The sequence below is a fragment of the Rattus rattus genome, chromosome 10 (assembly GCF_011064425.1).
Source record: "Rattus rattus isolate New Zealand chromosome 10, Rrattus_CSIRO_v1, whole genome shotgun sequence".
Lineage (NCBI taxonomy): Eukaryota > Metazoa > Chordata > Mammalia > Rodentia > Muridae > Rattus > Rattus rattus.
This window is the reverse complement of record NC_046163.1, coordinates 11,050,466-11,077,413: the sequence shown is the minus strand read 5'-3', so window position 1 is coordinate 11,077,413 and position 26,948 is coordinate 11,050,466. Positions and strand designations below refer to the sequence as shown.

The following is a 26,948-nucleotide window of genomic DNA, read 5'->3' as shown; positions in this document are numbered from 1 at the left end:
CTTATCTGCTTGTGGGTCCATACCTTGCATGGCCTGCACCCCACCCTGCCCTGCCCTGCCAGCTGGCAGCAGTTCTGATACCTCACCTACCCACTTACTCTCAGGTCTGCCCCTTCTTACCTGGCAGGCAGAAACCAGCCCTAGAAGAAAGGCAAGGCTCCATGCCACCAATCATGGCAACTAATCTACAATCTCTCCTGACCTTGACGTTGAGCAGAAGCAAGTCTGGAGATCTGAAGCCAACAACAGGGCGCCCTCCTGCAAGCAACGCAAAGGACAGAGTCGGCTGACGGGTGTGGAGGCAACTGAAGCCTGGCTGGGGTTCCAGGACTGAGAGCAATGCCTGCCCTTGAGTTCTCAGCTTTCTGACCAGTTCGTCCCCTTTCTACATGTATCACCCACAACTCAACAAATGTGTTCTACATGAGATTTCAGGCAAATCATCCAGGATACCTGGACGGAACACCGTGGTTTTTCTCCAAGGAAGCTACTTAGAGTCAGCAGAGATGCTGCAGGTACAGGAAGCAACTCAGAACAACGCCAACACAGGTGAAGACCCAGGAATACAGCTCCCTAGAAACGCTCTTAAAGCTAGGACAGTGGTGCCTTTATTTGTTCCCACTGCCTGGGAGGCAGAGGCAGGCAGAGGCAGGCAAATCTCTGTGAGTTCAAGGCCTGTATGTTCTACATAGTTGAGACCCTGTCTCAAAAATAAATATTAAAAGGCAAGCAACCAGGAAACTGCAGCTGGCTCCACAGCTAACAGCACTTGCTGCTCTGACACCTCAACTCAGCTCTCAGAATCCCTACCAGCTCCAGTTCCAGGGCTTGCAATGCCCTCTTCTAGCTCTCATGGATGCCCACACACTTATGCACACATGTACACACATACAATAAATTATTTTTTAAGGCACACGGTTAATTAGCACATAATTAAGCTAAGGCTAGATATCAGAAAGAAATACATGAACACTATTGAGAAAGGGAACAGCACACTCGCAACCTTCCCAAGAATTAGTTCCAATTGGAGAGGATCTGTGTACACCCTTGTATCAAAGCTTTAGAGTACCCTCAAGGATGATGCTCATGGCCACAAGAAAGCATGTCTTTTGTAAGAAGAAAAAATCTAAGTACATGTTTTAACCAAGTAGTATCGACATTTACATTTTCCCCAAACTCCTCCTTCCTCCCTTTACATAGGGTGGAAGTGCAAGGCTCAGCACAGGACTTCTCTGGAAGTGATCCGACCTCAAAGAAATCATTTTGTCACCATTGTGATGAAGCTGGGTGGTCCCAGATCACCAACTTGGCCTGTCTGTCACTAAGGCTGCCACCAGTAGATGCCAACAGCACACCAAAGCATCTTCCTGTATCTTCCAGCACTTCTTTACTGTGTGACTGTGCTCCCAGGCAGTCTGCTAAGGGCTGGACAAAGGAAGGTATGCCAGTTCCCTGTAGCATTCATAATCTAGCATGGGAACAGACATGTGGCAACACCTTGCCTAAGGCATGTCCAGTGTGACATACATATTTATACAGAATAGGCCAAATAAAGTTAGAAAGGATTCTCTATGCTCTCCTTGACTCACTGCTTTACTTGTATCCAATACTAAAGAACTGGGAGTGTCAGGTGCTTTTAAATGTGTGCACATCCTGCTTAAGTCTGGAACACCTTAGGCTACAATACTGAGCACCCACACAGAACAAATCCCAAAGATGACTTCTGAGCAAGTGTAAGAACAAGGAATCCCTCATGAGATAATAAAGCAGCCCTCTCAGGAGCACAGACATAGAAACCTCGTAACTCTGGAGCTGTTCTCACCTTGGGCAGAGGCAGCAGAGGACTGACTAAAGGCAAAATCCCAAGTTACGAAGAGCAGTTGGTGGGGGTTGGGGATTTAGCTCAGTGGTAGAGCACTTGCCTAGCAAGCGCAAGGCCCTGGGTTCGGTCCCCAGCTCCGAAAAAACAAAACAAAACAAAACAAAACAAAAACAACAACAACAAAAAAACCCAAAACAACAACAACAAAAAACAAACAAACAAACAAAAAAACGAAGAGCAGTTGGTAAGTCTGAGTCCACTGCTCAACACACATAAAGCCATTATAGTGGCACTGGACTAGCAAAAAGAACATTAGTGGATAGGAGAAAGGCAGCCTGCATCAACCTCCCTACTGGCCAGAAACATGATGTCATCCTGTGTCTTGACTGGACACTTGTGTGTCTTTATGAAGTTTCCCTGACGAAGCCCTGAGCTGTGATCTCATGGTCTGTAAACCTCAGTCTACATTTCAGTCCATGGACCTCAGGTTCCACTGAAATGTATTGTTCAGGGTCATTCTTGGGTCTAATTTTAATTTTTTTAAACATTTAGTTTTATTGGTGTGAGTGTGCATGTATTGGAGAAATGCAGGGGGAGGTTAGAGGACAACTTGAGGGTGTTGGTTCGATCCTTTGACACCCACCATAAAGGCTTGGCAGGTAGCTCTTTCACTCACTGAACGGTCTTTTCAATCTTTTTAACTTGGATCAAAGTTCAAGGTCAGAGATTAAACTATTCTCTTGCTCCTCTGTTAGCCAGCCTTACAACTGGGGCCTGATCAGCCAGAGCAGGAGTGTGGAGGAAATTAGGCAGCACTGTGTGAGCCCTCTAGACACCAAGCCCATCAGGAACAGAAAACACTCTTCACGAGCCTGGCAGCCCTGTTTAGTCAGCTGCACAGGGACTGGAGACTGGAGAAGGGAGTGTAAACCTACTCATACCAACTCTGGCACTCCCTGGATATGAACTTTCAGCTACTTTCAAGCATCTCCCAGGGGAACATGAACATTATATTAAGTCTTCATTGACCCACAGCTCAAAAGACGTGTGGATTAGAAACAAAATTAGAAAAAGATGTTTGTTCTTTTTTTAAAGCATGTATGTATACAACACACACACACACACACACACACACACACACACACACACACACACACACACACACACACAACCTGTGTGGAGGTCAAAGAGTGGGTTTATGTTGATTCCATGGGTGGAACTAAATAGCCAGGCTTGTGTGGCAAATGCCTTTACCCACTGAACCATCTTGTCTATCCTGAGTTTTGTTCTGTGAGATACAACCCAGGATAGCCTTGAACTCAGCACATGGTCAAAAATGACTTCTAAATCCTAAGTCCCCTACTTCTACCACTCCCCAAACCCCAGTTGCTGGGGTTGGAGGTATGTTTTTCAAACCCTGCAAAAATCTAAGTTATTCTTTAAGAATCTAAAAGTTTTTTTCTAATAAATAGCTGTGGGTAAGTATGGAAGAGTTTGGGGTTGTTTTATCCACTCAACAATTAATGTGTCAGCTTCTTTACAACAATGTTCATTCAAGTCTGAGTAATTCCCAGTCTAACTATTTGAAAAGCTGTGTATTATAACCGACGGATGTCTGTGGTCAGAAAACCACAGCAAACATGAGCTTAAAGCAAGTGTACCAGCACCTAAGCATCAGTGTGCAGCCTACTCAACAGTTAGCTAGGGCTCACACTGCTGTAATTATTGATATAATTACAAAGCAAACAGTACCAGACTAAGAATAACTTGTTTCAACACTGCATAAAGGCTGGCTTTCTAAAATTCTTTTGATTGCATCCAGGTACCAGAGCAAGCCAAACTGGGTTTCTTGTTGTCATTTGCTTACAGAATTGTTCAGACATCCTGATGTATGACACTTGTAGAGGCCACACAACTGCAGGCTAAAACCAGGAAGTGAGCAGGGGTGTCAAGTAGTGGGATATTCCAAGCATATGTACTGGGGGGGGGGGGACGACATATAACCTACATCCAGTAAAGGAGATTCTGTAAGAGTTACAGAATTACAACTATGAACTTACTGAAATGGCTTATGTGATAACCATCCTCACACAAGGATCACAGGTTTAGTACCTGGCCTATAGACCAAGTGACTGTCCACACTCCACATCCTCATCATCCTAGCCAGACACAGGTGTACTGATTGATGATTTAGCTATTCACAGCATCTTCCAGCCTCTAAGCCAATTCTCCAAATAACCTCATTGTTCAATTATGACAGAGGACAGTGTGTAAGAAAGTTTAGACTCGATTTATAAAGCACCCAGGCTTCCCTCTAAAGCCAGGGTTAGGAACAGTGTGTGGCTGTAATTCCAGTATGACTGGAGCTACACAGTGCTAGGCTAACACTGAGACTTGCTTCAAATAAAACCAAAGTTCCTTCTAACCTTCCTGCAGAAGTCAGCTTTGTGTCATGCAGGAACTTCATCCCAGACTTTTTGTCCAGAACAAAAGTATGTTCCACTCTTAAAGGGCTTCTAGCTGGGAATGCACCTCTTGAAGGCAATGAGAAAGGGCAAGAGATGAGAGGGCAACAGTGGTGGGATGTAGAGAACCACTGGGACTGGAATGGATTCTCTTCTGAGCTCTAAGGTAATGAGTACAGCACTGAGTTACTAAATACAAACAAAGCCAGCCAGGGCAATTTACCTAAAGAGTGGGAGGCCTGCTGTTCCTGATGTGAAAAGCCAGCTTCTTCCTCTGCATGTCAATCTGGACTCCATAAGGATCTGTTACATTCCCAGGCACTTTGGTAGGTACTGGGTATGCGGTGTGAACAAATCATACTAACTGCACACAGGGAACAATTCCCAGAACAAAGTATACAACCATTTTCTTCATGGATGACAGTCAAGAACTCCACTGGCAGAGCGACTGTATCTCAGATCCTCCACACAAAGACAGGAATCTACCCTGATGACCTTATCTACAACTAATCACATCCCCAAAACTGAACTTACAAAAATATGTTGAATAAAATTTTGTGATAGTTTGAATGAGATTGGCCCCTGTAGGCTCATATATTTGAATACTTGGTCCAGTTGGTGGAACTGTTTGTGACGATTAGGAAGTATGGCCTTGTTGAAGGAGGTGTGTCACTGGAATGGGCTTTGAGGTTTCAATTCCCAGTTCGAGTTCCCTGCCTTGTTACCTCCCTCTCCCCTCTCAGAGTTATAGATCAATCAAGTTCCTTTGTTCTAAGACAGTGGACTTTGACCCTGTGATACCATAAGCCAAAATTAAATGCTTTCTTTCATAAATTGCTTTGGTCAAAAGTATTTTTAAATCACAGAAATAGAAAAGCAACCAAACAAGTTTCCACTCTCTATCCCTCCATAGACCTTCAGGCTACTGTATCTGATGTTGGGTAGGTTCTAGAAATCCAAATTCTGGTCCTTACACTTGTGCAGCAAGCACTTGAACCATTGAGCTATTTCTCCAGCCTGAGAGTGCATCTTTAAAGAAGAATGTGACTTATAGTTTTAATAATACAAAAAAAGAGGCAAGCCTAAGTTAAGGGACAGAGCAGGGCTATATATGGAGGACAGTACTTATTTTCCCTTTGAATCTTCCCTAAAGGAGTGCTATACCAGTCTCTGTCAGAGCCTAAGGCCCGCAGCCATCACATCTAAGCCTGACGTCTTCAGGAGTGCCACTCTAATTATCAGTGCGGCCGTACTGACCCAATTCTTCCTGACAGCCACTAGGCAGGCACAAGGACAAGCGAGCTGGAAATCTCAGGTCCAAATTGGGAATGGCCTCTAAACAAAATGTTCATGGTACTTAGCAGTGATTACACTGGGAGCCATTTCCTCTTTGTGCAAATCAACTTTCAGATGTCCCATCTGGGCCTCAATAACCTCAGTTCTCAGTAGCCCTTAGAGAGAGGCAAAGAACCATACTTCTCCATGAAAAACAAAACTTCTTTTTGCCACCCCCCACTTCTTTCCAGTTCTTACAGTTTTAGTATAAACTTTGGGGAAAGTATTGCATTTATGGAGTTAGTAAAATAAGTTCCCACATACCCCACACTAATTTCCCCACAGAAACCTCTTACAGTAACTCAGTAAACTCGAGACTAGAGTACCAGGGCTGATGCAGCCTCATTACCTAGTAGCATAGTCTGCCTTAGTCCTCAGACAGGGCAGACAGGATGCATGGCCAGTCTCCCTAGCCTGCTTGAGGTCTGCACAGTGTCCTTGCTCATTTTCAGATGACCTTAACCAAGCTGAGGAACAGGGCTTAGCTAGATTATGGATAAGACAGCTCATGTGCTTCTCCCATGGGTTTCTGAATTGGAAGAGGAAGATCACAGAGGTGGAATGCCATGTCTATCACGTCACTGTTATTTCAGTGGCCATAAGACAAATGCAGAGGAAAACTGTACCTTACCTGCCCATTTGAGTCCATGTGGCAAAGCTCACGTCAGAGGATGCAGGGAATGGGAAGGGCAATGCTTACACCAGTGGGCTTTGTCTTTTCACTCTAACACTCTATCAGGACATTCAGACTATGGCATGGCGCCCCACGCTCAGGGCAGCTCTTCCTCACTTAATCCTCTCAAAACTCCCTTGCATGCATGGCTTCATACACAGTGCACTACTGAGCTCCTGAGACTTTTCTGTATAGCTAACGTAACACAGATATAACACATCCAACCACTGTCAGAACAGAGCTCAAGAATGGAGTCACGTGAGAATTATAAGTGCCTGAGAAAAATCCCAAGAAAACAAGAAAAGGCTCTTGTGACCTCAGTTGCTGCAAGACACAGAATTGTTCTTGAGATACATTTCATGTGTAGTAGATAGATGTGAGTTTACTTCAGCTGTTGTTATTCATATGCCTTGATGGAAAAACATGCTTTTGCCTCATATGGCTTGTCCTTGTCATTGTACACTTTACTGATGTGACTCTTTTTAACCCTCAGAGTAAAAATTGTCAGACGCTCTGAACAAAGTTAAGTATTTCATAAGACTTGAGTCCACTTCATTTTTAGGCCCTGCTCTCCCTGGTTCACCTGTCAACTAGAACAGTAAATACGCCACCACCGAAAGCTACCTGAAGGATTGGCAATATTGTTTAAAGAGAATTTACACTAGTCTGCATGAAAACTGAGAAAATTAAGGAGAAATGAGGCTGGAGGTGGTTCAGGGGTGAGGAGCACTTACTGCTCTTAAGAAGGTCTGAGCTTAGTCCCAGGACTTGTATCAAGTAGCTCATGACTACTTACACCTCCAGCTCTAGTAGACTCGACATCCTCTTTAGACTCCAAGGGCACATACACTCACACATGCACATATACAAATACTCAAACACATATACACACATAATGTAAATTTTGAAGCTAAAGAAAACTGGTGTACTTGTCACAAAGCTAAACTTGTTTCACTTAAGGCCTATCTTCCTTTCTGAAATGGTATCTCTCTTACTTCCCATTGGTGTCCACATCCCTTCTTATATGAAATGGTTATGATGGATAAGCTGCATTTAATCAGATTCAAGTTGGCCACTCTGTATCTGTCTCCCTCACTCCCACAGTCTTGGTGGCTTAAGTTCCCATACCATGGTAATGACACTGAATATAGGAATCAGCCTCCGTGCATGGCACACAGAACCCTGGCTATCTTCTCTACATGCTCTCCTCCAAGTCATTGCTAAGACCAAACTCATCATACCCATAGTACAATTTCCCCTGGCAGCATACTACCCCACTCCCCAAATCTCCTTAGCAAACATCTGACAGAAACATCACTCAGAACATTCTCCAGTGACAGAGTGCCAGTGCCGTGACCTTGTGATCCTCCTCTGGGAGCTAATATTTCAAGCAGGAGGCACCACAGCTGGCTCCAATGCCTGTTCTAAAGTCCTTTTCAATGCTTTCATTTTTGAGTTATTCCCTAAAGCAGCTATTGACCATGGCATAGTTTTAGAATCAGAGGAGCAAACATAACTCCAGCTTTAATAACAGCAGTGGAAGAGGAAGCAGGAGAACATGCCAGATAGGGGAAGGAAAAATTGATCTCAGACAGCAATGTGGAGTTTTCCATGTCCTGGCACTGACCCAGTTAACAGAAAACCTGACACCTCAGGCAGCTCTTCAGGGGCTGCCTATTGAGGAAAATCAAACAAAAACAACAAAGTGCAGGAATGTGCCCTAAGAATAGCAGTCAGCAAGTAACAGCTGCTGCTCTCACACGCACACTGTCAACTTATCTTTTGTCAGCCACAGACTGACATATTCAGTCATACAGGCCCCTGCCCAGAAGTGGCCTCGAATCCCTGCTTGCTATCACATTTGCATCTTAAGCTGCATCTCAACAACAGAAAGCAGGTGGCTTGAAAGGAGCTTCCAAGCAGAAGTGTGGTCTTTGTGCTAAATTCAGGTTTAGCAAGGCCTCTAAGCACTGACTTCATATTCTGCCCTGGTGTTTAGAAAATAGCTCGCAAATTCAACAACTTAAAGCAAATGCTGTCATCATCAGTGAGAGCTTTTCAAACCCTCAAATAAAAGGCTCTTTGGAATGTGAATTATTTAACACTCCTACCCAGGTATTGATTTCTTAACAGCTTAAACAGCCAGTAACCCTGAGGAGAGGCAATTACAAGACATGAAAATCTACCATTGCTTTAACTCAGTAAATTATCAACAGGAAAATATGAACAGAAATACAGCATCTTCCAATAGGAACATTTTTCGTCAAAATAAAATTCCTGTTGAGTTTCAGCTAAACCAGGCTTAGTTGAAGGAGATCTAATGCCAGCAAGCTGGCTCAGCCGGTAAAGTCACTTGCTGCCAAGCCTGATGAATGGAATTCAGCCTTAGGACCCATATGGTGAAAGAAGAGAACCCCCTCCCCCAAGTCAACCTCTGGCCCCACATGCATACCTACACACACATACACATACAGTAGCAGAAAAAATTGCAGACAAGACAGACATACATGCCCTTTAGGATCCCTACAATATTAGCAGAGTGCCAAAGTACTTGAGAGGAGCCCAGTTCTCCATAACGGAAGAGAAGTGAATACAGGTTGCTGTGAGTCCTATCTGATTCAGCTGAAGGGTCTGGAAATGTCCTTCAGAGACAACAGATTAGGTCTACTGGGAACATTACCCCAGGACAGCAGGCCAGTGAACAGGTAGTTCCTACACCATCAGCGCATTCAGTGGTCAACACAGACCTGCTCTGTAGAGCCTCCCCTATACTCTCAGCACTGTCTAAGTCTGGGCAAACCCTCCACAGAAGACGAGGATACACAGCAGGACAGTGTGAGCAACAAGTGCTGGGTGGTCTCCCTCCTCAGCTTTTGTCACCTTACAGAATCCCCATTCCTGCACGGGGACAGGGAGGCAGTAACAACGTACTGCGTTTGCCTTCTAGCTGCAGCTGGAGAAACGCAGACATTCCCAGACAGTAGACTTTGTGAAGACAGCTTAAGCATATTAACAAATGCTTCAGATAATAAAAATAGATTTAGCTCCATAATCAATGCCCCAAGAATGTAAAGGAGCAGAGGAAAACTAAAAGTACATAAAAGACCCATTGGGGATATCTGGTCACCTCTGCTTCTGTGTGGCCTTCCTCCTTATCTTTAAAGGATATCAACTTTATTACTTTAATTTAGAAGCCTTCTCATCTCCCCTGCCTTCCTGCAAACAGCACTCATGGCAACCATTTCTTTACTTTCTACCCATGGGTGTAAGCCATGATTATAAAATGTCCTGTTTACCTGACTTCCCAATACATCAGTAATAATTACACTTTCCAAAATACAAGGGCCTACCTTTCCCAGTGGTCATGCTGTCAGTGATCCGGTACCAGATAAAAATGCCCTTCTCACAGCAGCTTAGGCATCGGCAGACTCTCCTCCTACACCTTCTTCAGGAGAAGCTCTGTGACAACTGCCACCTCATTCCAAAATAAGCTTAGACTCTCGCCCTGAGTTTTTCACAACGACCAGGGAGGGGACTGCCTCGTCCGTCTTTACTCAGATATAACAAGAGTCTTTACAGCTTACTCATTCTGCAAAGCAATTCTCAGTTCCCTTAAGAAACTCCCTTTCCCTAACTACTCCACACCTTCAAACAGGAAGCAGTCTCAGTCCCACAGGGACACGGAACCGGAACCGGCAGTCCCTATTGCTTACTTTTCTGCAATGCCCAGAGAGAGGCAGTCTCTCCCAGGCTATACGGAGTGGGCTTCTCAGCACAGCCCAACACACCTGCAGCCCGCAGCACGTCGCCTGCCTATCTGTGAATGTGGAAACACTTTCCTAAGACTCTGAACTCTCCAGGCCTGCGTGATGCTCGGCCTCAAAAACAAGCAGGGACAGAATGGGCCCATTATCCACGAGCCACATATCCAGCACTACTGCTTTTAAAGCTGTGTGAGTGGATAATAGAGGCTTGGCTATTTAATAAAGGTTCGCCTTTAAATGGATGCTTTGTCCTGGCCACACCTGGCAACATTCCAGACCTTACCTAACTTGCTCTCTGAGCTCACCAGTGGTTTGTTTCCAGGCTCACAGGGAGTTCTGTTGAACAAAGTTGAATTAGGTAACATTTGCAAGTTATTTTCAACAGTAAAAATGTAAGGAAGGCTGCATTTCCCAGCAAAATGATAGATGGCAAATACTCATGTGTGTAACAGATAAGAGTTAAATAATTATGTTAACTGAGTGTGTGACTTTATCTGCAATATTCTGTTCTTTCCTTTAACTGCAGACTGTGGCATTTCCAGAGATTTATAATCAATATAATGCTTTCTAGATTTCCTGATTAACGTGTTAGCTTTTCTTAGGAAACAATACCATGTGAATTTTCTAACGAAATTATATCCACAGCCTCATGTCAATCAAACCCAACTTAAGATTGTTAAACGGCTATGGATAAAGGCTGTTGACTAGTCCCTAATTAATGGATTATTAAATGGCTATGGATAAAGGCTGTTGACTAGTCCCTAATTAATGCTCTTTCACTCTGAGAGTCCAGTTCTCCTGGAAGCACAGCACAACTGCTTGATAAAAAAAAGTACACTGAAAATAATTTGCTTTTTGAAAACCATGGAAGGAAACACTGTAATTTGTGCTTCAAGGGTTTTGCTAATTATATGGAGGTGGGAAAAGAAAAATCTACATCTATACAACAACATATTTTTTAATGCCCATATTTTTGCCAGACAAAACTGAAAGCCTTTGGGTAGCCTAGCAACAAGGAAGCATCGCATGAGGATGAAGCACCTACTTCAGACAGAAAGCACATTCTACATGGCTGCTTGGCCGTGTCTTTATTGCTGATTTCAGTCCCAATCATATTACACTCAAAAAGCAATGAAGCCCACTGGTTTCATAGAATGTAATTTTAAGTATGTCAGGAAATACAACCCAAGATGAGCCTTATCTGCTCCCTTAACACTAGTAGTTTTATAAAAATGTGTTCATGATAATTATTTTCAAAACCTGTACCTTAAAAAAACAGAAAACAAAAACCATGAGAGTAGGAGTGGGCTGGATAGGAAGCCAGACAACAGGCCCAGCAGAGAAGAAGGGTGAGAGAGGTCAATGGGTGAGTATGAGCACATGTACCATATACATGTATGAAATTGACCAAAAGTAAATTAATCTTTTCAAAACAAGTTCCTCCAAGTTAGTACTAATTTAGAGCTTCAATTTCTGACTGAAATTAGCATCACTGTTTACAAGTAACAAAAGTAAAAGAAACATGAATTCAACTTCATCAAAAATTATAATTTTATATATTGACACATAAAAGAAAGGACAACCTGCACAATGGGGGTGGGGGTGGGGTTCTGCAAATTATTTACATGCTAGGAGTCTTTTAATCTAGAAGTCTAAAAGGAATTCATATGGTTCAATCACAAAGACTTAAAATAGCACAATTTAAAAATGAGCAAAGACCTGGGCAGTGGAGGCACACACCTTTGATCCAAGCACTTGGGAGGCAAAGGCAGGTGAGTTTTTGGCCAGTCTGGTGTTAAAAATGAAATAAAAATTAGCAAACGGATCAGTGAGATGGGTCAGTGGGTGAAGCACTCGCTGCCCAGACTGATGACTTTCGATCAAGCCCTGAACCTCACATGGCGGCATGTGAGAACTGATTTCATGGTTATCTTCTGGCTTCTGCCTGGATGCCATGGCAGGTATATTCACAAATAAAAGTCTTTTAAAAATTCTTTTAAAACTTCTGGCAGACTGCTTGGATTATGGGGTGCACCAATATGTCTAGTGATTCTAGCACCAGTTCAGACTGCTACATTACCACTGCCAGAGAGCTGACACTACCATGTAGAAAACACGTTTAAAGTGATGAACCAGGGTCACCTTACATCAGTGGCTGTCAGAGAGGAGAGTGTGGAGTAACAGTCACACAGAAGCAAGCACCCAACAAGCTATGATTCCAGCACAGTGACTCACTGTTCGAGATAAGGCAAACACTGGCTGTGTGGTGACTACTATGACAGCTGGCAGCAGATTCCAGGTAGAAGGCAAATATGAAGCAGCTAACTGGAAATACAAATAGTTACTGTGAAATTCCTGTGTAAAAGAATTGTTATTAGCTTAGCTAGGGTTTTATTGCTGTGAACAGACACCATGACCAAGGCAACTCTTAAAAGGACAATATTAATTAAGGCTGGCTTACAGGTTCAGAGGTTCAGTCCATTATCATCATGGTGGGAAACATGGCAGCATCCAGACAGATGTGGCACTGGAGGAGCTGAGAGTTCTACGTCTTGTTGCAAAGGCAAACAGGAGGACTGTTTTCCAGGCAGCTAGGAGGAGGGTCTCAAAGTCCACCACCACAGTAACACACCTACTCCAACAAGACCACAGCTTCTAATAGTGCCATTCCCTGGACTAAGCATTCAAAACCACACTAGTATTTCTCACATCTATACCAAGAATGCTAAAATGAGGCCACTTGGTTGTTGCACAACTATAACTGGTATAAACAGCAAGGTGTTGGGTGTCCAAGTCAAACCCTGTAAGTTACCACTGGGCATCTAAATCTACTGCAGCAAGGGCAGTTAAGCAGTCCCCCAGCTTCTCTGAAAAACAAAAGTGAAGCATTTGGCCCCGCATTACATGCCTGTCTACCATTCTGTCAAGTGACTTCGAACCTTTAGAAACAGAGGCTGGAAGGTTAACAAATAACATCCTTCACTCTGAATTCGTGACATCTCGATGTTTTAGCAGAAAAAGATAAATGACGTCATTAGTGCACTGAGTCCATGATGCTTCCTACAACACTACAAAGGCCACTGGGTGGGAAAGGGAGCCTCTCCCCCTGCTATTACTAAAGAGATTAAAAATCCCATAGAAATAAAAATGGTACTTTTGGGGAAATTTTCAATGCATATTCTAATAATTTCAAATAGTTTTTTTTTTTAAATCACAAGTGTGAATTTCTATTCATACAGTATTCGTTTTGTTATAGGTCAGCCGGCCAGCCAATCATGGTGGGTACCAGTTCCATCTAGGCACAGTGCTAAGAGTCCTGAACATCATCTCACTGCTCTGCAAATCTCCACAGGGGGTTTTATTCCTCAGATAAGCAAACAGCAAGCAGGCACTGCCAAGAATCTGCTTGCTTGCCCCAGGTTGCAAAACTAAAGAATGATAAAAGAAGACACACAGAAAGGGTGTTTACCTACTTCAGTTATCTGCTAGCTGCTCCTAACACTGGCTACACTTCTGACTGGGAAGCATGTGCACTCACACTCTGGTCACTACTCACTGAGCAACACTCATCACATCTTAACACTGGCCACGTGCTGGACAATTTCAACTCAGAACCTGAATGACACAGATCACTGAAAAGACACTATTTTAGAGTCAGCTGAGATAAGGCCAAGACTGGGCATGATGGTACATGCCTTTGACCCCAGCACTTGGGGAGCAGAGGTAGTAGTTCTGTGAGTTCAAAGCCAACCTGGTCTACATATCAAGTTCCAGGACAGTGCTACACATTGACACTCTGGGGGGAGAGAGAGAGAGAGAGAGAGAGAGAGAGAGAGAGAGAGAGAGAGAGAGAGAGATTGATTGATTGATTGATTTAGAAACTTAGTATGGATAGAACATACCTATTGGCTAAACACTAAGTTTCCAGGTTTTATGAATGTGTGTTGCTTGGAAGTAATAAAATATCACAAACTAAACAAGCAGGATAAGTGAACACTTTTTGATATTTAAAAAAAACTTGAACTGCATACTTTTCAAGTATACATGTACACTGTCACCCAAGTATACCCATATAAGCATGCAAACACACACATACACACACACAAAAGTGAAGTTTTAGATAGTGAATTTAATGTATTTTTAAACATAAGATAACGCCCAAGAAAATGAAGTCCAAAAGCTGTTTGTAATTAAAAAGAAACAAAGAAGAACTATTTCAATTTAGTAAGAGTATTTTTAAAGGGCTGATTTTGTTTTAGTTTTGCTTTTTTTGGGGGGTGTGTGTGTACATGCAAGACACAGAGAGAAATAGACAGACGGGGGAGGGAGGGAGAAGCAGGCAGACAGAGAGACAGAACCTAAGGTGTAAAGTGGTGCAGATAAAGAGGAGAGTGGTGCTGCCTCCTGCAGTCGTGTTTGTACACTACACTCATGCAGTGCCTCCAGGAGCCAGAAGAGGTCATCAGATCCCCTGGAACTGGAGTCAAATACTTGTGAGCTGCCATATGGGTTCAAGGAATGGAATCTGGTCCCTCAGGCAAAACGGCAACACTTTTTACCCTCTCCCCAGCCTCCAATAAAGCTTTCCTGGTTTTGTTGTTGTTTTTTTTTTTTAACTCACAATCAACAACTAATACTATGTCAGTGTGAAAGAGTGAAGATGGGAGGCAAAGCTGTCTAACCCTGCTTTACACCAGCCCACACAGTAAGCCAAGGCAAGAGGGGACAACACTATGTAGACCAGGCTCATCTTGAACTCACAGAGGCCTGCCTCTGCCTCCTTAATGCTGGGATTAAAGCAGTGTGCTACACTACACTGAGCCCAGCCCTAGCAATTCTAAAACAGCTAATGGGCTGAGGACAGCAGATAGGTCAGCAGAGTATCTGTGACTCGGTTGTGAGGACATGAGTTCAAATCTCCAGAAACCACATAAAAGCCAGACAGCATAACCTCCTGAAAGCTTCATGGGCTAAGTAGCCCAGCGTGAGTAGAGGAAAGCAAGAGACCCTAACTCAGAAAACGTAGAAAGTTCAGACCAATGCCTGAGGTAGTGCTCTGACCTGTAGATCAGCACCGTGGCATGTGTGCCTGAATTCACACATACACACACACACACACACACACACACACACACACACACTACACTTACATGCACACAGAATACTTTGTTGACAACTTATTCCTGGGTGGCTTTTCATTCTCACAGTAATTGACTTCTGTGTTTTCGTCCTTTGGGGAATCAGAAGTTACCCATTTGTCCTCAATATCATCCCAGAGTGTAGTGTAGGCAAGCCAAGAGGTATAAATGGCAGGCCACAATTCACGGGTCACAGTCCTTACCATATTTGTAGAACACTATGTGTCACATACCTAGCACAGGCCAGGGATTCCCGTGAAGCAATGAGCTACGCTCAGAGGGAATACAGTCAGAAGCACAGGGAATACAATCAAGATCGTACCCTCAAAACTACGCAAGCATCTTTAGTGAAACTGCTAAGAACCAAACAGTGGGCCAGAAGTCTCAGGAACCCCTGACTACAGTGTTCTGGGTGGCTTCTGGTACGACAATCAGGAGGGGTGCATTATATTGTTAAATCCTCACATGCTATTTGAGCTTGTTTCCAGTAGCTGGCTCTGGAAACAAGGCTGTGTCCCAACTTCAGGCCCAAGCACGTTTATGCCAAGTGTCTTCCAAGCCCCCTTTGCTAGGGTTAGTCCAGCCCCACTGACACTCTGACAGCGCAGGAAGAGAACAGCAAAACAGTCCCAAAGCACTGCAGCCCTGAAAACAGAAGGTAAGCTGTTTCTAAAAGAGGTCATACTATCTACCCCACGACAGAAGAGTGCCTGCAGTGGGACGCACAACTATGGAGAGAAAGTTCTCTTGGGACTGCCTCAACTTCCCAGTCAGCCTCTGCAGGATGCTGTCAGCTCCCGGGTTGATGAGGTCATCGCTATTTGTTGCTATTAGTTCTTTCACTAGGAAGCCTCACACAAGACGACATATTGCTCTGCCTGAGATTCTCTTTGTGAACTGCAGATGCAGATGGCTACCACGCTAATAGGCTCTGGCTGGATGTTCTGAGGACGTGATGTGATATTAACCATTACCTACTATTTATCCTTTTACTTGGCTTGCTGTATATTTAATAAACTCACTCATTTACAACAGAAAATAGAGCTGTGTTATACATCACTCTCCAGACCATATGCATCCCAAGAAGAGGGCCATAACGATACCAGGTGAGCAGGGTTTCAGGAGGTACAGGTCCAAGCACAGAGATGCTCCGAAAGGTCTCATTATCGGCTGGCCACTGTGGCCGGAGCAGAGAGAACTTTCCGAATGACATCAGCATAGGGGTCTAGGCTACATGACCAGTCTGGCCATGGGCATGAGATCGGTGATTAGCATCACCTCATGTGCATTCTAAGGGGTCGACCCTGGACGCTAAATGAACACAGGTTATGAACATGGGAGAGGAAGAGGAGCCAAGCACAGGTCCTCCTGTTGCCAGGACAGCCCAGGTAACATATCACTAAGTTTGCTCCAGCAAGTTAGTGGAATGAAGAGAACAGACTATTTAATAGCTTTAATGTCAGTTCTAAAGGAGTAGATAGAAGAAACCTAACTTTTAAGGCCTCGAAATCTCTACTGAAACCTTACTGAAACATCTAGTATCTGTTTAGAAATACCAAAATCATTACTGCCAGGAAATTGAAAAATGCAGAAATGGAGCTGGTTTTCCCACTTACCATTTGCAGACTGTATCATATTTCCAGACTTTTGGACTTCATCAAATTTTGTAAAAATGACATTCAACCTGTTTGAAAACAAAAGAAAACAATATATGGAATATCAATCATCACATTTACGATTACCAAACCCTGTTGACTGTCCCTGACACCTCAGTTTTATTTCTGTTGGTGTGATAAAACACCCTAACAAAAGCAATCACAGAGAAACAGTCTATAGCTCACAATTCTAGATTACAGTTCATCACTGTGGAGAAGTCATATTGGCAGGAGTCAACCTGAAGCAGTCAGTCACACCCACAGTCAAGAGGAGAGAGAGAGAAAGGGCGTACACACACTCATATAAAGACCCAAACCAAGGAGAGGTTTTCCCACTCAGTCAACATAACCAAAGAAATCCCCCACGGATTATGTTCACATGGCAAGCCAATGCAGACGGACGCTCCTTGAGATGCTCAGGTGATTCTAAATTGTTTCAAGTTAACAATTAAAACTGACCATTAGCCCCCGCGACAGACACCACAAAATAACAATGATAAAAAACCCTCTTACCAAGAATACCAACTCCCTCAGTAACTGATAATATCCAACAAGAACTGTCACCTAGAATGGTTCCATCACGGATTTAAGTATTCAGTCTGAAAGACCACACTTGGGGCTCAAGTGCTAACTTAGTAGGTAACAGTGCCTGCTGCGTAAGCAAGAGGACCTGAGTTCAAATCCCCCAGTACCAATGTTAAAAACCAGTTTGTGGCCATGCACACACCTATAACCCCAACATTGTAAGGGGTAGGAGACAGAAGGATTGCTGAGTCTGGCTGGCCTCCAGCCTAGCTTCAGGTTCAGTGAGAGAGCCTGCCTCAAAGGGAATGAGGTGAGAGTGATAGAGCGGGATACCTGATGTCACATGTGCTCACGCATACACACATGCACGCACACACGCAATCAAACTAAATAAATGGAATGTTTTAAACATTCCCACTTCCCATGCAAGCTACCAGTTACCTTGGATAAAGCTTTCAAAATGCACTACTTTCAGACCACAGGCTTTCCCTGACTTATGCTTACTCTAAATGTTATAAATAACTCCTTCTAAAAACAAATGTTGTGACTGAACATGCTTCAGCTTGAGAAACCTACACAGCTCTTCTTACAACAGATTATCTCACCTTGGCATTGAAATGTAAGCAAAACTGCTGATGGGTCAATACTCCATCCTAGCTGACACCAAGACTAAGTGAAAGTTGGGCAATGTACTGTGCTACAAGTAAAAGAGCAGAGGCTTCCCAGGCAAGACAGCCCGCTCGTTCTCTGCTGTGAGAGAAGGATGCTCTGAAGCACAGCACTCAGCGTTCAATCAGCTAGCAACTCACACACGCATCTTTTCTTAACCAAAATGAAAATTCCCTGGAGGCCGAGATAGAGCTCCGAGTTCTCTCGGTAACAGTGTAGGTCATCCCTGGGAGTCACATTGGGTGAGCTGGCACTCAGCCATGTTTCTTGACTTCTACCTGAACACTAGAAACTTCACATATTCTGCTCTTAGGTGACTCATATACTTGGTCATGCAACAAATACTGGGGTGTCCATTGTATGCTTAGCTCAGAGCTCACTAGATGCTGAATTCGAAGGTTGCTTCCCTCTGGAGCTTAAAGTCTAAGGAACAGGACAGCCAAAAATACAACTAGCAAAACAAAGGGGTAAACCCACTTTTCACTGTGCCCTCAGTAACTTTTTCAAAGCTCCCAGGTCCCAAATATACCTTCAGAATCCTTCCCAAATTTACTCCAGACCACCACTACCCACAGATCAAAATGGAGAATGAAAAAGAAGTCCAATTGGCACCTCAGGGCCAATCATCAGTAAAACTATCACTCACATTCAAATCGGTGGTTACTAAAGATCCAGATGCCTTAATGTCAATTCTTAAGATGTTTCCATCACCTTCCTTTTTAAAGCAACAAAGATCTTAGATGGCTGGGCAAGCCCATAAAGAGGCTCACCGAGCAGGCTGCCAGGGTGTGCCCTGACTTGGGTACCACTTTATTGTGTCACAGCCACACCCTCTGCCATGACAGGTACATGACAGGAAGCTTACAAGTTAGGGCAGAGGTATCCCTTTCATCTGGTTGTCTCTGAAGTTTCTGGAAGAGGATGAGTATTACTTACATTCTTGGAAGAGACCAAGTCACAAACAGTACTTGTGATAATAGTACTGTAGGTTTCTCCAAGGGGTGAGGTCTGTGTAGTGTGGTCATTTCAACCACACCCTATGAACTCAACAACCAGGCAGAAGAACACCCCAAGAAAGGAGCTTCCCTTGAGGAAATGCTTCCATGAGATCCAGCTGTAAGGCATTTGTCCAATTAGTTATCAATGGGGGAGTGTGGTGGGTAGTGCCATCCCTGGGCTGGTGGTCCTGGATCTACAAGAAAGGCTGAGAAAGCCATGTAAAGCAAGCCAGTGAGCAGCACTCCTCCACGGCTTCTGCATCAGCTCCTGCCTCCAGGTTTCCACTCTGTTTGAGTTCTTTTGGTGATGAACAGCAAAGCAATGTGGAAGTATAAGCCAAATAAATCCCTTTCTCCCTAACTTACTGTTTGGTCGTGGTATTTTGTTGAAGCGATCGAAACCCTAAGGCACTTAGTAAGGTGCTACTTCCCTTACATCTTTCTATACGCTGAAAGTGACACTGCAGAACAGAAAACTAAGCTTTGAGGATGTCTGCTATTTATAGACAGGCAGAATAGCTTCAGTAACTCAATCAGACTCAAGACCTGCTGCTGTAGGTGCTGGCTGCACATAAAATACAGAACTACAAAATAATAAGAGAGCTGAATGTCTCAATGCCAATACCTTGCAAAGGTGTGGGACACTGCGTGTTCTGAATAGGAATTGCTCCATAGGCTCATATTTGAATACTTGGTCCCCAGTGAACAGAATGCTTGGAACAGATTAGAAAGTGTGTCCTTGGAGGAGGTGTGTCACTGGGGATGGGCTTCCCATCAAACTGCAAATGTAGGCTGTCAACTTCAGTGCCATGCCTTCTGTCATGTCTGCTGCCAAGTCCATCCGTCCTCCATCCCTCTACTCCATGCTACCAAGGTCACAGACTGGAATCCTGGAACCACGAGCCCCAACTAAATGCTTTCTTTTATAAGCTGTCTTACTCACTGAAGTGGTTTCAGTAAAGCGGCCCCATAAGCTCACAGGGAGTAGCACAGTTACCAGTTATGGTCTTGCTGGAGGAAGTATGGGGCTTTGAGGTTTCAAGTGCTCAAGCCAGGTCCTTGTCATACTCTCTTCTTGCTGCCTGCTGATCCAAATGTAGAACCCAGCTCCTTCTCTTCCAGGTCTGCCTTCACACCGCCATGCTCCCCACCATGATGATAATGGACTGAACCTCTGAGCCTGTAAGCCAGCCCCAATTAAATGTTTGCCTTAATAACGGTTGCCATCGTGAAGGTGTCTCTTCACAGCAATGGAAATTCTAAGACACTTGTGCTGGCTTGGAACAGCAATAAAAAAGGAACAAGGACAGAAGCTGGTATAAGGATGTGAGCCAGTTCTGTGACAGGCCTGACCATGTTAAGTTTTGGAGGAATGGAGAAGACTGTGGGGCTTTGGATGAGGAAAACGATTGAATGCTAGAAGCAGAACTTAATGGGTCAGTCATCCTAGCAGAAGCTTGGAAAATATCAGTACTAAGAGCAATGTGAACTATGGAGGTCCAGTTCAAGACATTTCTGAAAATAATATTAGCTAGAGACAATTCTTGTGATATCTGGCAAAGAGGTGCTTTTTGGCCCTGTCCTAAGAATTGCCTGAGGCTAAACTGAAAAGTTCTGGACTGATTTTGTTAGCAGAGGAGGTTTCAAGATAGCCTAATATTGACTCTGATGTGTAGTTATTAGTGATCACTCTTATGTAGATTTACAATTAAAAAGAACAGGTTGGGGGTTGGGGATTTAGCTCAGTGGTAGAGCGCTTGCCTAGCACGAGCAAGGCCCTGGGTTCGGTCCCCAGCTCCGGGGGGGGGAAAAAAAAAAAAAAAGAACAGGTTGGGGTGGGGGCAAAACATATGGTTTGAAGAGAAAAACAGCACCAGGAAACTTAATGCTAGAGCCTTGATTGGTGCTAAAAGAATAAGGAGATAGAATAAAGGGAGTGACATCCTCAAGGTGAGATCCATCTAGTCGGCCCTGAAACTTGTCAGGGAGAAAGGCCTAAGGAATTACCTGTTCCTTAGGAGCAACAACAAATCAAAGTTTATGCAAATGCAATTCAGGGACTAGGACAGGATCTATCTCCAGCAGGTGGCAGAACCTCAAAGACTTGGTCACATGGCACCAGAGTCACGCAAAGGGGCTGTGGAAGCATCTCAGAGGCTAAGTAAAGCTGCTGAGGCTAGGCCTGTGGTAGTGGATTCCCTGCATGGAATCCTAGAGAGGCTACTGTATGACACTGTGGAAATGAAGCAAATTGCATGCAGACCTCAAGGGCCATGAGATGTCTGCCAAGGAGAGCTGTATACAGAAAGCAGAAACAGCGAGAGAGAGAGAGAGAGAGAGAGAGAGAGAGAGAGAGAGAGAGAGGGAGAGAGAGAGAGAGAGAGAGAGAGAGAGAGAGACAGAGAGACAGAGAGACAGAGACAGAGAGAGAGACAGAAACGTGTTATACAGTCAGACAATCTGGAAGGGAAGAAGCATCTAAGCCTTTTGATATCAGAAGTAAACCTACAAGACCTAGAGTCTGCCCTCCTGGTTTTCTGTCTTGCTTTGGTTGTCAGTTTTATCACAGCAACCGAAAAGTAATTAAGACAGCTATAAACAAAGCCAGATGTCTGCATGAGTCATCTGAGGATGGTGGGGTCAGGCAGGTAGGGTGGGGGCCACTGTGAAAGCTAGAGGTCAACCTTGGGCGCCATGCCTCAGGCGCTAGCCACTTTGCTTTTTGAAGCAGAGTCTCATTGGCCTAGAGATCTTCAATTCATCTAGGCTGGCTGACAAGATCTACTTGTCTCCAATTCCCCAGTATTAAGACTATACACACACCACCACATCCAACTGTTTAGTGAGTTCTGAGGCTCAAACATAGGTTCTCGGGCTTAAAAGGAACACACTTTCTTATTTTTGAAGGAACAAATTAAAAAGCTTTTCACTGAAGTCCGATGTGGAAAGGACTTACAGCCAGCTTCATACTCATGCATTCTTTCAGTAAAATTACCACAGCAAGAATGAAACCTGAAGAGAAGAAAAAGGGATATAGGAAAAGTATCCAAAAACATACATAAAATGAATATTTAATGTTAAACAAGTTATTTTTAAAATTTTAAATTAATTAACTAAAAAAATAATTTCTTAAGGGCCAGTGAAAATGACTCTGCAGGTAAAAGCATTCGCTTCTGACACTTAAGTTCAACACCCAGTGCTGAAATGGAGAGAACCAATTCCTGTGAGCTGTCCTCAAACCTCCAAAAACAACATAGACTTGTATACACAAAGATACAAATAAATACATTTACAATTTTGTCTTAAGCAGAAAATGGTAAAGTGAACACTTACCGGGACTGTGGCAGTCCTTTCTTACTGAGGTCTGCCCTCACACGTTCACCTACATGTCTATAAATCTCCACCAGACTGTTTATTGCTGCATCTCGAACCTAGACATAAAAGAACAAATCTCGCCAGTGCTTCATGCCATTCCCCAACCCCTTCTGATAGAATCAAGCACACTCTCTGCCAACCCAACCAATCACCAGTTCACCAGTCCAACCATGCATACAATCCCTGCAGATGCCAGACTAAGCAAGGGCACATGTGCATGTTTTCACTCCCATAAAATGACCTCAAATATTGTAAAAAGAAAATCCCCAACTCTTTACGCAGGTCCCCAAGTCCTCCCCATTCTTTAACATGTGATGGCAAGAAACCAGAGTTTTCAAAATAAAAACCAAGAAACTATGCTATAAGAAGAGCATCAGATATGTGGTGGTTTAAATGAGAATGGCCCCCAGTTGGTTAAACTGCTTTGCAAGGACTGAGGGGTATGGTCTTGTTGGAGGGGTGATGTCACATGGGTGGGCTCTCAAAGCCCACGCTAGCCCCAGTTAGCTCAATCTCTGCCTCATGTTGTGAATCAACACATGAGCTCTCAGCTACTGCTCCAGTGCCTGCCTGCCCACCTGCCCGCCCACCTGCCTGCCGCTATGCTCCCTGCTATGATAGTCATGAACTCTAACCTTTTGAACCTGTAATCCCCACAAAAACTCTTTCTTTTATGTTTCCTTGGTTATGGTGTCTTAGTAACTAAGACATTGCATAAGGAGATGATATAAAGCATCAGCTTCATGGCTGAGGAGATTAAGACAAGCAACAAAAAGTGAGCTTGGCGCCTGCTGCAAGAGCCCTATGTTCAAGGAGCTTACAATGCTAAAAAGAAGAAATGTCATACGCAAATGCTACTCTTAACAGAGGGCAGGATATGATCAATGTTGTCTAATACCAAAGATCACAACAGAAAGGTAGGAGCAGGATGCTGAGTAAAGAGCTGGTCCTGTAGGCACGAGGACCCAGGTGACCTCTGGAACCCACGTCGAAAACCCAGGTAGGCACACACTTACAATTCCAGCACTGGGACGAGAGACAGATGGGCCGTGGGACTCAATGGTCATCTAGTGGAGCCTACATACTGAATTCTAGGGCCATGACACCATCTCAAAAGACAAGGTGGACAGTGCCTGCAGAATGTTATCAAAGTTGTCCTCTGGTCTCCACATGCATGCATGCCCCACCTCATTTGCACCTATATATGCACACACACACACACACACACACACACACACACACACACACACACACTGTAGGGAGGAGGTATGGAGGGCTCATGTCAGTGCTCAGAAGAGTCAGGTGTCAGGATACAAGTATGACTCTGGCCAGACACAAAGGTCCGACTACAGCACAGTGAAAATGAGGAGTAAGGGACAGGACGGGGGTGTTTTCTTGGAGAAACCTCATTATGGAGTACACATAAATATCGATGTATTGGTGTTAAATTTCTTTACCATAGAAATGGCATGTGGAGCCAGTGAAATGACTCAGCAGGTAAAGTAGCTTGCTACCAACTCTGACAACCTGACTTTGATCCCAGATCCCATGCAGAAAGAAAAACTGCCTCCCTCAAGTTGTCCTTTGACCTCCACCTATGTATTCTTTATACATTCATGCATTTATTTTGAGGAAATACTTTTGGTATTATATGATCTGCTGAACTTTCTGGAGTAAAAATACTATTTCTAAAAGGTTCAGAAAACAAATACAGGCCTGCAAATATGTAACACCCCAGCAGGTGTAAAACAGACCTGCCCGAGCGCTAACTGGCAGACAGTGCTCGCTTGGTCGATCTTCAGGCTCTTCTGTAAGTTTACAATTTGGCAAACAAAAGGAAAATAATAAATGTTAATACAGACTGGCAGGAAAGCCAGGTAGGAAGAGATGCGGAGACAGCAGGGTTTTAGATTTGGCATGTAGCAATGAGACAAAGTCTGAAGGGGAAATGTCGGGAGCCAGCAGCTGCTCCTGTTCCCATTTGACATTTGACCCAGTGTCACATGACAGGTAATGGTAGCCACGAACTCTCCTGTTCCAGGCAATTGTAGGTTATTCCTTTCATGCTCAAGCCACCAAAACTCAAACGCTTACTGCCTCACCCTGAGGCAGGGAGGGCAGGACCTCTAAGGGGGAAATGAAGGTTTGGAGCTGGGGCTAGGGAGATGGTGAGCAACCTGTGTGCTCTTGCAGAAGGACCTGAGTTCTGTTCCTGACACACATGTCAGGCAGCTCACAACTGCTATAACTCCAGCATGCAACATCCTTATTTGAACTCCTCAGGGTAGGGTCTCATGAGTACACACACCCACACATACACATTAATAAAAATAAAGGCCAATCTTTTGATAACACTTTGGGCAGCAGCTCAATGACACAACAGTGGACGGCTGAGTGAACCGGCGTGAGGGAAACGGCTGACAGCAGACATTCCTCGATGGTGCAGTGTGAGTGCAGGGTGCAGGGTGCTATGAGTGTAGGAGGCTGTTCCAAAGGCAGATGTGACTGTGGGGTTCTCAGTGTGTAGTAGAGAATCCACAGCCTATGGATTCTGTCTACCACAGGGACTAATAGCGACCCTTAAGTAACAGCTTCACGTTTCACATGACAGATGACAGAGATAAATAGAAACATGCAATAAGGATTTCCTTTTTAAAGGCCTACAGCTCAAACTACTACGGCAGGGTGTGCAGCAGGTAGTCCCCACGGTACAGGTGCCTACAGATTCTGGGTAAAGAGTGGTAATTTAAAGTTCAGTCTGTTAACAGTTTCACATTTTATTTAAAAATATCATTTCATTTGCCTTATATTTATTTATTTTGTAATTTGAAATTTTTATGTGTATTAGTGATTTGCCTTCCATATGTGCACTTTGTGTGCACCTGAAACCCTTGGAGGCCAGAAGAGGGCACTAGATCACCTGGACCTAGGGTTATGGAGAATCGTGAGCAGCCATGTGAGTGCTAGGAACTGAACTCAGGTTCTCTAGAGAGTGTAATTGTCCCTAACTGCTGAGCCATCTCGCCAGTCCCCGATCTTTATTTCTAAGACTGTGCATCCCTACACAGTCCTTGCTGACCTGGAACCCAGTCCGTAGAGAAGCTGGCCTTGACCTCCGAGATCCACCTGTCTGTGTCACAGTGCTGAGACTTCAGGAATGTGCCACCGGCATGGCACCTTTTCTGAATTTACAGAATCTTTACCATAGTTGCTTAGAGCACTTAGATACAATCCCACTTAAAGACATGCTTTTCACATTTAAGTTGCATTGCTGCTACTGAGAACCAGCCTAGGAGTGCCTGCCTTTGGGGAATGAACACTGTTGCTATGCGGATGTATGCGTGTTACCTAATCAGGACTCCCAGGACCCGGTATGGAAGTACACCCGTACAAATACTGTGAAGACACGTCAAGACAGCAAGTCAGTTTGTCACTTATTTAAAACAGCACAGTTAAGGGAGTCTCGAAACCCCATTCCACGTTGCAGGTGGGATTTCTGCAAATGCCATGTGTGCCTCAGGCTGAGGAGACTCCTAGAAAGCTGGGCCCACTCACCTCCAGAGCACTCACACAAAGACTCGGAAAGCACACGCTATGGCCCTCACAGGGAAGCAAGCTCAAGACCCACGTGTCCCCCAGGGTCAACTGTGCAAGGCCAGGACACATGTTCACTCCAGGCTTTTTGTTTTGGTCAGGTAGTCCAAAGTGTGAAATATTCTCCTGAACTGATACTCACGCTGTCTCTAATATCAAACATGAAGTCAACTGAGGCAATGTATCTAGAATGAAGGATTGTGCTAATCATGTGAAGTTTCTCCCACAGCACACAGTGGAGGCTGGTGAGTGAGGTGGGACTTCTAAACCTGAAAATAACGATGGAGAACAAGGCCAAAGGCCTGAGGTGCGAAGTGAAGGTGTCTTCTTGGAAACAGCTGTGGTCACTGTTAGCTCCTTTTGGTTTGTCTTTAGTGTTTAGATTGATTTCATGTATGTGAGTGTTTTGCTCATGCGTCTGACTGTGCACCACAGAGTTGTGGGTAGTCGTGAGCCACCATGAGGTACTGGGAACTGGAACTTCTGTCAGAACAAGTGCTCTTAGCCGCCTTCCCAGTTAAGTGGTACACTATAAAGTACAGTTCGGTACATAGAATCTCTGTGGAGTGTATGGAGTGGCCACTCTATTTGCTGTCTGTCATACTTTGCAAACGTCAGTGGGTAGCTAAATCCTTTCATCACAATCAGAGGTCCACAGAGAGAAGGGTCTCCCGCCTGCTGACCACGCACACCAGAATGCACCCCAGGACACAAGCTCTTCCCACTCACCTGGCTGTTGGGATCTCCCAGTAGGTTACATATATGTGGCACGATCTTGCTTAGTGTTAGAGTCTGGGCCCCAGAGCTGAAAATGAAAGGCGGGTGTGAGACTGAGGGAAGAAAGATACACAGGCCTGCCCTTCCTCCACCCCCAAGAAATGATTAGCCTTTCCCACCTCTGCTCAGGGTGGCTCCAAAGCTCCTCACAGCCCATC

General features: G+C 44.3%; 1 protein-coding gene across 32 annotated transcripts in view; it reads right to left on the bottom strand.

The window, feature by feature from the left end:
• Positions 1–26,948, bottom strand: part of Clasp1 (cytoplasmic linker associated protein 1) — a 221,636-nt gene that overhangs the window by 116,532 nt on the left and 78,156 nt on the right. For all 32 annotated transcript variants that reach the window (XM_032914877.1, XM_032914887.1, XM_032914879.1 and 29 more), the window contains exons 6-8: positions 26,743–26,818; positions 22,378–22,475; positions 16,814–16,881 (exon numbers count right to left, since the gene is read on the bottom strand). In XM_032914877.1, the coding sequence (XP_032770768.1) occupies positions 16,814–16,881; positions 22,378–22,475; positions 26,743–26,818 (242 nt within the window). The remainder of the gene's footprint in view (positions 1–16,813; positions 16,882–22,377; positions 22,476–26,742; positions 26,819–26,948) is intronic.